We start from the raw sequence: 12,102 nt of genomic DNA, 5'->3' as shown, positions 1-12,102 counted from the left end.
CCTTTGATGTCATTGTGGTTTATGCCAAGGAAAATCCTACTTGTCGACATCCCATTTTATCAGCATTTTGTGAGGAGCCAGGACACAGGGGCTGTACCAGGGCTCTGCTGAGCGGCACAGGGACAGCTCCTGCATCTGTTCGTGCCTCCTGGGCCGGGGCTCCTGCAGAGAATTGTTTGTGCTGATGTGCTGGTAGCAGGCTGCTCTGCTCCCCGGACTGTCACTCGCCTCTGTGGTGATTTTCACAGCTCAAAAGGGAAGGGAGGGGCTCCCTCCCTGCTCCTGCAGCCCCAGCAGGAAGGGCTGGGTTGCTCTTGGCACTATTTAATGCCCATTTTATTTAATGGACCAGACCACTTCCAGGTCACTGCTGAGCACAAGGGGCTCTGACTGAGCTCGGCCCTCTATGCACGGCTCCATGTGCCCCGGGAGAGGCCCTCTCTTCTCACAGGGATGGCGTTTTCCTACAGCCGGTGGAAATGTGAGGTTCAACTTCCACATGGTCTCTTTGGGGAATCACCCCAAAGGTTCCACTGCAGCTCGTAGCAGGGGGCTGCGTGTACACAGAGAGAGGAAGCTTTACCCCAACGTCATGTTCTTTCTTTTCCCTTTTCTCCTCAGAAGAGGTGAATTCCGTGTTTTCAAAGCAGGGAATCAGCCAGTCCTGCTTTCCTGGAGGCTGAGGTGAGGCGCTGCTTTCCCTCAGCTCCTCCCGGCCCTGGGACAGCGTTTGTGCAGCACCTCCAGCCCCCAGTTGGCCAAGTAAAATCAGGGGCTGCTCCGTGCATCCTCTGAGGAACAGCTCCCCTAAAGCTGCCCCTTTGTGCCAGCAGCACTCCCTGCACAAGGGGGTCAGAGTTGTCTTTCTGCTCAATGCAAAGTTTGTCATGGGAAGGATTCTGGCTGAGATTGATCAGATCTGAGATTTGTCATATCTGAGCTAAGCCTCTGGTCTGCCAGTGACAACCTGTGCCAGGTTTCCTTCCCTTCAGTGTCCAGCTGGGAACGGCCACAGCAGCACCTCTTTTCCTCACAGTGAGAATAAGCACCTCTCTTGAGGGAGAGAAGGTTGTGAAGTGCAGAAATCTGATAGCAGAACCAAGAGGTTCATTTCAAAAGGAAAAAAAAACTAAAAGAAGGAATTAAAAAGGTGCTTACAGTAAACATCCAAGGAAAATGCCCACGTTCTCCCTCATCCTATCTCCTCCAGGCTTCTTTCCCAGCCTCCCGGCAGCCAGGTTTTCCCTGCTGCACCGAAGGCAGCAGCGCAGCTCCAGGCAATGCAGATGGAATGATTGTGAATTGTGTGCCCATCAATAGACTCCTGATTAGCAATTTTTCTTCCATTTATGCCTGCAGTGATTAAGAAACATCCAACGGTTTCTTTCTTTTTTTACAAAGAAACCTTTATTAATCATTTTTTTCCTCTTCTGCTGGAAAACGACGCGTCTGGGTTGGCCTGAGCTCTGCTGTGGCCACACAAGGAGCCGGAGGGGCTGTGAACGCAGCCCTGAGCGTCTCCTGTGCCCCCCTTGGGGATCCCTGCAGGACAATTCCTGGGTTTATCTCCCTGCTCGGGGGCTGGGCTGGGGCTGAGCTGCTCAGCATCTCCAAAGCTCAGCTCCTGGTGGATGGGTTCTGCCATTCTCTGGACTGGTGGCAGCTTTAGTTCCACAGCCCAGGCTCTCCCATTTAGGGGGAGCTGCTGCCCCTCTAAAAATATATTTGCTATGGCAGGTTTTGAGTGGTTGTGTCAACACTCCCGTGGTACCAACTCCTCTTCTAACACCCCCTTTTCACTGCCAGCGAGTCAGGGATGACTTTATTCCCGGCCAGGGTCTGTGTGTGTGGCTGACAAAATTCCAGCCTCCACATGGACACTGATACAGAACTTTTTCACTTATTTATGGATTTTTAGCAAAAAAAGAAGAAATTCATGCTCATTGGTTCTAGATTACATAATTTTCTTTCAATAATTAGTATTCTATCCTCTATTGGTTATTTCTCACTTCTCATGCTAATTAGTCTGTATTTTTAGTATCTTTTTCCTCCACTTTCCAAGACATCTACTGAGTCTTTTTTAGCCTCTTCTTTATCTTCTGCTTTCTGCAAAATGTCCTTGTGGTCCATAAATTCTGCATTCCAGATGTCCAACCTCACCAATCCATCTTCCTCTCACAGGCTTTGTTTATTGGAGCACATCAGAGTTAGTTTATCAAAAGTTAACGTTTCAGTCATTTTTCCCAGCCGTGTTTCCACAAAAGTAGCTTATGACAACTTTGCTGAGATTAATCTAAGAATAACACCCTGTTTATAATTTTTATATGTGCTGGTTATGATTAATTAAAGCAAGGATTTAAAAGGGTAATTAAAACCATTACCTACAATTATTTAAAAGCTCTCTCGTTTCCGGCACGCTCAGACCTCCCGCGTTGTGTCAGCTCAGGACTCCAGAGGTGGCACAGGAGATGCCAGCAGATCGCAGCCTGGGATTCTCCTCCTCTGTTCCTGCGCATCCGCAGCTCACAGAGCCAGGGTGCCACCAGGAGCACCGACGTGGAACCGCCTCTGCCAGAGCAGACAGGGAATTCCAAAGGGCGCAGAGCTGCTGGGCACACCCAGCCCCTTTCCCAGGGAATTGCAGGACACAAACACAACCCAGGCCCCGCTTTGCCTGGGGGCGAGTCCCCGTGGGCTGAGCGGCACCGACCCGAACACAGCTGAGCTGCAGCCAGTGCCTCTGTGTCCACCGGCTTTCCTCTGCAAAATGGGGAACTTAACCCCAGGACTGGGATGCACAAACGGGTCACAGTGAAATCAGGAATTGCCCTAAGCCCCAAGCCAGACAAAATCCCCCACCATGCTGGAGAAAAGGTGTATTTGTTGGAATGTATCTCACACAACCTAAAGATCTTCTGGTGTTTTGTCTTTCAAGGAGAAAATGAAGCTGTTTGCCCTCTGCACTGGAGGGACCTGCACACCCCAGTCCCAGGCAGGTGAACACCTTCTCACTTCAGCAGGGTAGATTTATTTGTGCTCCCTGTGAAGTCTGAGTGGGAAGAGCTTTCCCCAGCCACGGGCGGGCAAACTGAGCTACCAGTGTCCTTTGATTTTGGTTTACTCCTGTTCAAATTGAGGCTGTCGGGGATGCACTGAGCCTTCTGCCTTCTGTGGTGTTTCCCAGCTCCTGTCTCGATGGTCTGACAGCAGTTTTCACAGGAACTGGTGCAAAACCTCCTCATTCCCTTAAATCCATTGCTGCTTCTGGAAGGGCTCTTCTGCTGTCACCAAAACAAGAGAGCCACCAGCAAAGATGGCCGTGGTGGGTTTTATCACCCTGTGCTTGAGCACAGGCGTGTGTACCTGCATCTCTCAGCATTTCTGGGCGCTGTGCTAACAATCCCTCCAGGCCCAAACTCAGCTGAATTTCATTAGATCAGCAAAGTGACAAAGTGACACTGTCCCTTTGCACCCGCGCTTTTCAGAAACATGCACGATGTCCCAAGGCTGTTCAGTCAATAACCTGCAGGTGAGGCTGGCTCTGGCTGCTTGGGCAGTGATGGAGTCCGAGGAAGAAAATGCTCCCTCAAAACCAGACACCAGAGGTGAGCGATGCAGCCCTCAGCTTGGGGGGACTGTTGTTACCTCCAAACGACGCCAGTTCCTTATGAGGCAGAGAAAAGCCCTTTCCCTCCTGAAAAGAAACATCATTAAACATGAGGACAGCCCTTCCTCACCTCTTCCTGATTTCCTTGCCTTCAGGACCGGAGAGCAGGAATCCAAGTTCAATCAATGTGCTGTGCCTCCCCAAAAAGATCTGTTCCAGAGTCCAGGCGTAACTGCAGGTATTGCTAGCAGGAGGATGTCTGGCAGGTTCAAGCTATTCAGCCTAAATAAAACAGCCCTAACTCCCCCACAACTGAATACAACTGCTCTGTGGGGCTTCCTTTTCATTCCTCTCCACTCCCCAACCACATTTTCTCTCTGCCCACCCTCTCACCCCAATCCTAAGTCTCCACACTGATGTTCCTGGCCTTCCCCTGCTCCTGCCCCAGCACAGCAGCATCGTTCTGGGCCACCTACAGAAGCGATGCCAATAATTCTTTCCCTGCACAGCCTGGAAATCCGGTCCTGAGCTCCCTGGGGCAGTGCAGGGAGCTGAGCCCACAGCTCCAATGTGTCTGTACCACGCTGGGGGAATCTTCCCACACTCAGCTACTGCGACTTTTATCGCCACACTCTCTTTTTTATTATACCTTTAACAACAGCTCTGCCTCTGCTTTTTACACAGGAGACGGGCAAGGAAGGGTCATTTATAAATCTCTTCATTACCAGCTGCTCATTTTCTCGTGTTTTGTGAGGGTTAGAGGGGGCAGAGGATTGGATTTTCTTATCTTTTCAAGTAACTTTTTTTTAATCTCCTTTTCCTGGAGTATTCCAGCATATAATTCAACTATTAGTCTGGTATTGCAGTGACCTCGAAGAAAGCTGATGCTCTCACTCTGCTTGAGTCTTTAATATCCTATTGGAGATCTGAAGGGCTTTTTAAGTGCTCTCCTAGAACCTGTGGCAGCTCTTTAAGTGCACTTCTACCCAAGCTTTGTTCCACATCCCTCTGCCTCCTCCAGCACTGAGATCACTGCCAGCGTCACCGCATCGAAACAGCCACAAAGTTACGCGGCTCCTAATACCGCTTGAGGAGTTAATTAAAGGGGTTTAACGTCTGCTGAGACGAAGTGAAGCCGAATCCATCCCTGGAAATTACTTTCCCTAATAGAGTGACGCACAAGCCCACTCGCTGGCGGGCGGGATGGGATGGCTCTGCAGCGCCAGCAAAGCGAGGATGCTGCTGCCGACTGCCCGGGAGCCACGTGCTGCTCAGTGGCTTCGCTGAGAGCAGAAAGCCCTCGGATTTCCGAGGAGCCGGGCGGGATTTGCGGGGGAAGGGGGACGCCCGCCGGCCGCGGCTGGAACGGAGCGGGAGCAGCGGGATGCGGCAGCGGAGAGCCCCGGGTTTCCCTGGGAGAGAGCACCGGCACCGAGCCGGAGCGGTCACTCCGGCCATGGGAGCGGTCACTGCACTCACGAGCACGGCACGGACCGTGCCAGCCCGGCAGGAATCACCGGGAACACTCGGGAATAGAGGGAGAGCCCCATCCGGAGCTGCTGTGCTGCGGTGCCACCTCTGATAAGGGAGCGGAAGCCTTCAGCACGTCTGGGGAAAGCACACAGGGCTGCCTGCCCCTAATCCTTACAGTAACCCTCATCCTGACCCTTATCCTAGCTCCAACCCCAGTCCCGTGCAGCCGAAGGAGCCTCAAGGCTCACGGAGCTCCCACGGAAGAAACTTAAGGAGCAACGATTGATGCTGGACCACCCCAGAAGGCAACAGGCTTTTCTTTTCTCCTGGAACTGAAGGGAAAGCTGCTGGAACCGCAGCTGGGCAAATGGGTTTCAAATGCAGCGCCAAAGGCTCCTGTGGCCCTGGGAACAGCTGATCCAGAGCAGCCTGTGTCCCTCTCTGGGGCTCCCTCCGTCTCCCCAACACTGTGGCCACAGGCAAAATGCTCTCTCCCTGCCACCCTCCGAGCACCCCAGGCGTTGATTCCGAGCCTGCCCTCCATCCGTGGGCAGCCTGAAACATACTTAATATTCTATTCACGCCTCTCTGCAGCTTCATGAATCTGAGTTTCTGCCTTTGATCTGTTTCCTGCAACATTAATTAATTTCAAGCCCTCTATTTTTCAGCAGGCTATTTCTAATTGTTTCCTTGAGTTCCCTCTTTTGTTTCCAACAGCATTTTCCCCAGAAGCAGATCACTGGGCTGTTGGACCAAGGTGTGACTGCAGAGGGTCATCAGCTAATTGCCCCCTGTGAGCTGGGGATCTGGCACAGCTCTGGCACAAGAACCAGGGATTGGTGCTCACCTCTCCAACGGCACGGGGAATTGCAGGAGGAGGTTTCCCTCTGTCCTCTGTTTCTGGCTGGTGGCAGCACAGAGCTGTGAAGGCACAGCATTTCAGCTGCAGAGCTGGCCTACACGTGTCCCTTGTCACCACTCGTGTGCTGCTTTCTGCTTGAGGCCCTCGCTCTCCGTCTTCATTTCACCATTTCCCCAACTTCCTGAAGGGTTTGCACTAGGCTGGTAGCCTTCCAAGCTGAAAATAACCCTGCCTTAAGTAGCAAACATTACATTGCTGCCAGGGATGCTGTAGGAGGTGCTGCATACAGCCCACCCCATTTCAGTGCCACTTCCCTCCCGTGTCATTTCTGTCACCCCTCAGAGTGCGCCGCCCCAGCTCCAGCTCCATCTGTGGGGTGCCTGTGCTCTCCCACTGCTGTCCTGGCACCGGGGCCGTGCAAGGCTCCTCCTGCAGCTCTGGCCCCACTAACAAACACCTTGCTCCTCCCTCATGCCCAGCAGCCCCTTTTGGGGACAGCCTGGCAGCACTCACCTGCCTGTCCCGCAGCAGTCCAGTGCTCCTGGGAGCAGAGTGGCAGTCGGGCTGTCCCCAGGAGCAGGGAAGCACAAAACACCAAACCCACAGCACACTCCCAGAGCCTGGGCTAAACCCAGCACCCCAAAGGGAGAGGGACTGGGCAACGAACTGACCACAGAGAGACTGGGGAGCTCTTCCTATGCAACTGTCATTCTTCTGGAACTTGTTAAAATGCACTGAAGGTTCCTTGTGGCCAGCCTGAAAAGCAGCAGGAACGGCTGGTTATGGATGCCATAAGGGAAATGGGAATTCTCCCCTCACCAAAACACGAGCAGAGCCTTACCTGAGGGCTCCTTCCCGAGCTACACAAGCTGGGAATGCAGGACCTCCTCCTTGAGATCCCTCTTCCCACCTCAGAGCCCTCTTGTGTCAGGCTCCACATGACAAGTGGCCTCCACACACCACTCCCTGCAGTTCTGTTGCTTTTTTTTCCCAGTATTTTATTTCTGACAGGCATTTACAACGTTCCATTCATAGAACTAAAAACATAAAAATAGACCTTCTTTCAGCTTATAAAAGAAATATATAAGAACCTTTGACATAGACATGTCATGACATTATGTACAAGAGCCACGGTACCTTCCCAGTACCAGCCTTCCAGTATTTGAGTGCTGGCTGCATCCTCTGGGAGCAGCCCAGGACAGCCAAACCCTCCAGCACGTGGGACACGACCGACAGGTGATGATACAAAAACAACCATGTGATCATACAAAGGGGGTAGAAACTCTTCTAAAGCTCTTACGAAAAGAAACCAGGAGATAGCAAAAAGTTACTAGAGAAAGCTTTCATAAGTCAAGTATAGTGCACCAGAAACCAGGAGAGGGAGGGGGCGAGGGGAGGATGCCAGCTGGGACACACACACAGTGATGGATGTTTGGGGGGGGGGATAATTTTTGTTATGTTTTAAAATATAGTCAGAGTGGATTTTATAAAATATAATCCTAAGGCTATTATAAAATTTCAGGTTCTCAGAGTACCTACTGATGTGTCAAACATCAACAGATACCAACAAAACAAAACAAAATTTCATATATCTTCCTTTTTTTTTTTTTCCTATAGGTGAGACTGCAATGGGAAAAGCTATATAAATCTTAAAAAAAAAAAAAAGTGCTATTTTGTGTTTCGTATTTGGAAGTCTACTTAAAAACCACGAGATTTTAGTCACATTTTACCCTGTTTTAGATGTTTAAATAAAAAAATTTAAAATGCTAAAGAGGTTTACTTGCGTAGAACTTTTTTCATCCTCTATTGCAGTGGAAAAGCCTCTATAAAGGAATTAAAATACACTAGTTTCACCCACGGTAGGAGAGTGGGTGAGGTCAGTTTTTTGGCCATGAATTCCCTGTCCCCTAAGCCCAAACTCTGCCAAAGAGAGTGGAGCAAAGGGATCTGTGGCTCCAGCGAGGGTACACCACAGATCCCTTTGCTCCACTGCAATTCAGACATGTCATTTTAATTATTATTCTTTTTATTAGCTAACTAAACTCCAGTCTCAAACATATACAATAAACCTTTTCCTGAAGACAGTTATACCTAAATAAGAGTTTCCAGTTCATATTTTAATATAAAACCACCATTCCTAACCCTCTGCAAAAAGCCAGCCTCGTATCCTAGACGTGGAGCTACCCTAAATCTCTTGCCCCTTTGTGCCCCTGCATCTCAGGTAAAATACAAAAAAATATTTCTTCAAGTGTTAGATTTGGATCTCCTTTAAGAGAGTTTGGCATCTTTACAAGAGTATGTAAAACTAGAGCTTCCAACATTGACATTAAATTAGACCAGCCACAGACCAAGAGGACTGAACACAACATAAATCCCAAAACTTTCCTCACGCATTCCTAAAATACATGTATATTCTCTTACATTTAGAGAGGGAAAGGGAGTCAGAATACTGCGACTGTACAGGTTAAAAAGGCAGTTTCCTCGTGAAGGAGATGAGCCTACAACCGACGGCTTTCACTGCCACCAACCCCTCTGTCCTCGTGCTCCTGCCGGAGCTGATGCGCTGCACAGAGCTTCAGACATCCAGAGTAACTTGTTTTCCAGTGATTATGTTCTCCCCACACTCAATTTCAGCCCCTGATTGTTTCAGAATAAATAAAATAGTGTGAAAGCCCTTGGGTAACGTAAGATAGGACCTCGAGCTCGTTTCGTTGCCGGTTTTTGAGCGTTTGACATTGCCCAAAGCGTGGCCGCATGGCTTTGGACCAAGTGAGCTGCCGCAATGGTGTGTGCAAGTGTGCAACCCGTGGGGTCATCGCCAGGGACACAGGGTGACACCCACGGGGGCCGGGGCCGGTTCAGAGCTCGGTGTTGAGCTTCCTGCCAGGCACAAAGTCCTCCCGCCGCACCCAGATGACCTCCTCGCCGTGGCCCTCGGCGGCGCCGTTGATGCCGGGCAGGGCCGCCTGCTTCCTCAGCTGGGCCATCCTGGCGGCGTGCGCGTCCCTGGGCGGGCAGGGCCGCTCTCCGGGCGGGCAGGGCCGCTCGGGCCGCCGGCCGCCCGCCAGGGACGTGGCCTGCAGCCGCTCCCGCAGCTCCCGCTGCGCCCCACGCGCCGCCTCGCAGAAGTCGTCGTCGTCGCTCAGGATGTCGGTCTCCTTGATGTCCTCCTGCTCCTCGTACTGCGCCAGGTCGAACTGCTCCTCGACCCAGCGGTCAGTGTCCCCTCCCTGCGCGGGCTGCGCGGGCTCTTTCTCGGGGCTGCTGCTGTGGACGGCCTCTGAGTCAATGGTAAACCTGTTTCGGGCCAGCCGCCGCCTCCTCCTCCCCAGAGACTTGCTTGGGGCTGACACTGCACACACAAAGATAAAACCCCACAGGCGTTTTACACACGGCACAACTCTCGGGAAAAGCTAAGTCCTGTCCGAGCCCTGCACCTGGCACGGCCAGGCAGCGAGGAGGCAGAGCCCACGAGCGGCCCGGTCACTCCCATCCATCCTCCCTGCGGCCTCAGCTCCTCGGCACGAGGCCTCTGCGGCTGCAGAGGAGTTTCTGCTGCTCAGATCCACCGTGGGGACAATGGCCCTCAACTGCTGCTCCTCCTGAGCGCCGGGCGGGCAGCCAGCACCAGGGCATCTGCTCAGCTCAGCTTCTCACTCGCAGCCCCTGCTGCCAGCACACCACAAAATCCGACACGCTCGCACCTCGGAGAGGGGAATCTGTCTGGGCTGGAGCAATGCTACAGCTTTTCCAGTGGCCACCTCAGTGCTGAAGGTGCTACGTTATTTACAGGGAATTCAGTTCCCTGTCCAGGCACTGCTACTCTCCCTTCCTCACTTCCTTCCTACTGGGTGAGGAAAAAATCAACCCCCAAAAATCCCAGAAAAACTATCAGAAGTTCCTTCCTCAGCATCTCCTCATCAACTGGCCCAATTAGCAAATTCCCATCTTCTGTGTCGGAACATCTTCCCAAGAGACTCCTGAGGCCAAGCAGAGGCAAACCCTGCAGCCGGAGGCCCTGCAGGCACCCCCGTGCTTCAGGGGCACACATGGAGCTCTGAGGTTGCAGTTTGTCCCCTGGCCCTGAACAGCACCTCAGCACCTGCAGGATGAATTTATCCAGCTCTGCCGTGGGGCTGGGGTCACATTTTAATGTCCCTGAGCCTCACAAGGTGCATTAAGCATGACAGCTCAGCAGCTGCAAATTTTGTCTGTAGGGAGAGGTCTGGACTCCAAGGTGGGATTTTAATCCCTGCAGAATTCATCACACAAATGCCCCACGGAGCCAAACTGAAAGGAGGTCTGGCCTCTCCAGCAGGCTGGCCCCAGAGGCTGATGGAAGCAGCGCTGTGGGGTTTGGCCCTCCCTGCACTGCCCCTCCTCACACTGTGAGGCAGAGGGCTGGCAGCACCCCGAATGAGAAGCTGGGCTCAGCTGGTGTTGGTCTGGCCTGCCCTGGTCAGAGGAGGAGCAGAAAGCCTGGTTGTCTACAGTGCTGGATCTAATGAGCAGAACAAGAAATGAACAACAGACCAGAACAAAACATGCAGTGCTGCCATGTACTTTGTAGTTGGAAGCAAACATTTCTTCCCTCCATCATCTAGAGTTCTGAAAATGAAAACCTGCTTTTCCCTGGGACTTTCTCACTGCTTTTGCCTGAAGTCAACTGAAAAGGAAAATCCATGGTTTAGGACCGGCCACTACAAAAATAAGAGTATCAAGTGCACGCTTCTCCAAATGTGGGAAGGAGAAGCACGTGCCCGTTAGCGACTGAGCTGAAAAGGCTCAGGTGGAGGACTCCCACAGCTTCCCCCTCAAACCAAGCTCAGGGGAGCTGCTTTTCCTTGTGCATTTTAGTTCCAAAGTGCTCGGGCTACCTCAAAATTCTGTACATGCTTTTAAGAAACACACAGCTCCTGCTCCATTCAGCTGAACCCAGTTCAGAGTAAAGTGCACAGCCAATCGGTACTGCCAGGAATCCCATTTCCCTTCCATGCCAGAAGCACCGCTCTGAAACTGAGCCTCAAGTGCAAAGCAAGGTAAGAAGAGGCAATTTAAGGCTCTCAAGGAAGTGAAGCATGGAAAACCAGCAGTTTTTACATACACAGGAGAGAATGCTAATCCTAATATACAAGTGACAGACACCACCACATGTCCTACAACGGTGCTGGGGTTACCGGGATCTTGAAAGTCTGTAGCCCTACAGTACCTGCCCTGTTCATGGCTGGCCTTGCACCTTTTAGAGCACACAATCTTTTTCCACCAAAAGGAACATATTGCTGGGATGAGGGCAAGCTTTCGGTTTTAAGGAGCTGTCTTCTGTGTTTGTCCCGCAGGATGGAGTGCACTGCCTTCAGAAAGTCCTTCCTGTGTTCTGGTGAGCTGAAAAAGAGGTGGGAATACAAAAGGCAGAGTTACCCCTTGGGAACTGCTAAAGGCTTGCTGTAAATGAGGTAAATAATGGCCAGTTCTGTGACTTAAAACAGTACAAATCGACTGGCAGGCACTTCCCCAGAGAAGACTCCACTGAACTCAATACTTTCAAAGCAAAGCTAAATCCATGGTCACTGCAGTGGGCATCCAAGGAAACTGATACCCAGTTCATTAATAAAACATTCAGCCTTTCAGCCCTCTCGAGGTTTCCTTTTCCTGCAGTGCCACCCACACTCGGCTGTGTCCAACACACATCCAGCTGACCCGTGGTGCTCAATCTGTCCCTGCAGACACACCCCAAGCACAGCTCCTGCAACTCTTCCTAGAAGGAGGAACTGGCTTGGCATCAGCTCTGTTGGATCCCGATGAACTTGTGTTCCAAGCTCTTACTTGAACTGTAAGAACACGCCAGGGCAACCACCACCCCAACAATGGATGCTTATTTAAGGAAAGGCAGTGTCCCAAGACCAGAGGCAGGGACCTGGTGCCATGAAAGGAGCCAGCTGAACACAACACCTGCCATAAAGATCCAACGGTGGAGTTTAACCGGAAAATCCCAGTAAGGCTTTTCCCATAAAGGTGCAAAGCTGATCGAGTTCAATGCCTTTATTTCAGAGACTGTACACAATTCTACCTCTCCAAAAGTAAGGCTTTAACACCCTCTCCCCACTCTCCCTACTGGCTGTTCCCAGATTGCCTCAAAGGAAAGACACGGGCAAGCAGGGAT

At 51.6% G+C, this 12,102-nt stretch overlaps 1 protein-coding gene across 2 annotated transcripts in view; it reads right to left on the bottom strand.

The window, feature by feature from the left end:
* Positions 1–8,800: 8,800 nt before the first annotated feature.
* Positions 8,801–12,102, bottom strand: part of TIAM1 (TIAM Rac1 associated GEF 1) — a gene marked incomplete at both ends in the record, with an annotated part of 67,689 nt that continues 64,387 nt past the window's right edge. For both annotated transcript variants that reach the window (XM_082278919.1, XM_082278920.1), the window contains 2 exons: positions 8,801–9,294; positions 11,152–11,324. In XM_082278919.1, coding sequence (XP_082135045.1) covers positions 8,801–9,294; positions 11,152–11,324 — 667 coding nt within the window. The remainder of the gene's footprint in view (positions 9,295–11,151; positions 11,325–12,102) is intronic.

The sequence above is a fragment of the Coloeus monedula genome (assembly GCF_965178545.1).
Source record: "Coloeus monedula genome assembly, chromosome: 3".
In the NCBI taxonomy this organism is placed as follows: domain Eukaryota; kingdom Metazoa; phylum Chordata; class Aves; order Passeriformes; family Corvidae; genus Coloeus; species Coloeus monedula.
The sequence above is the reverse complement of the archived record's forward strand: the minus strand, read 5'-3'. Positions and strand labels throughout refer to the sequence as shown.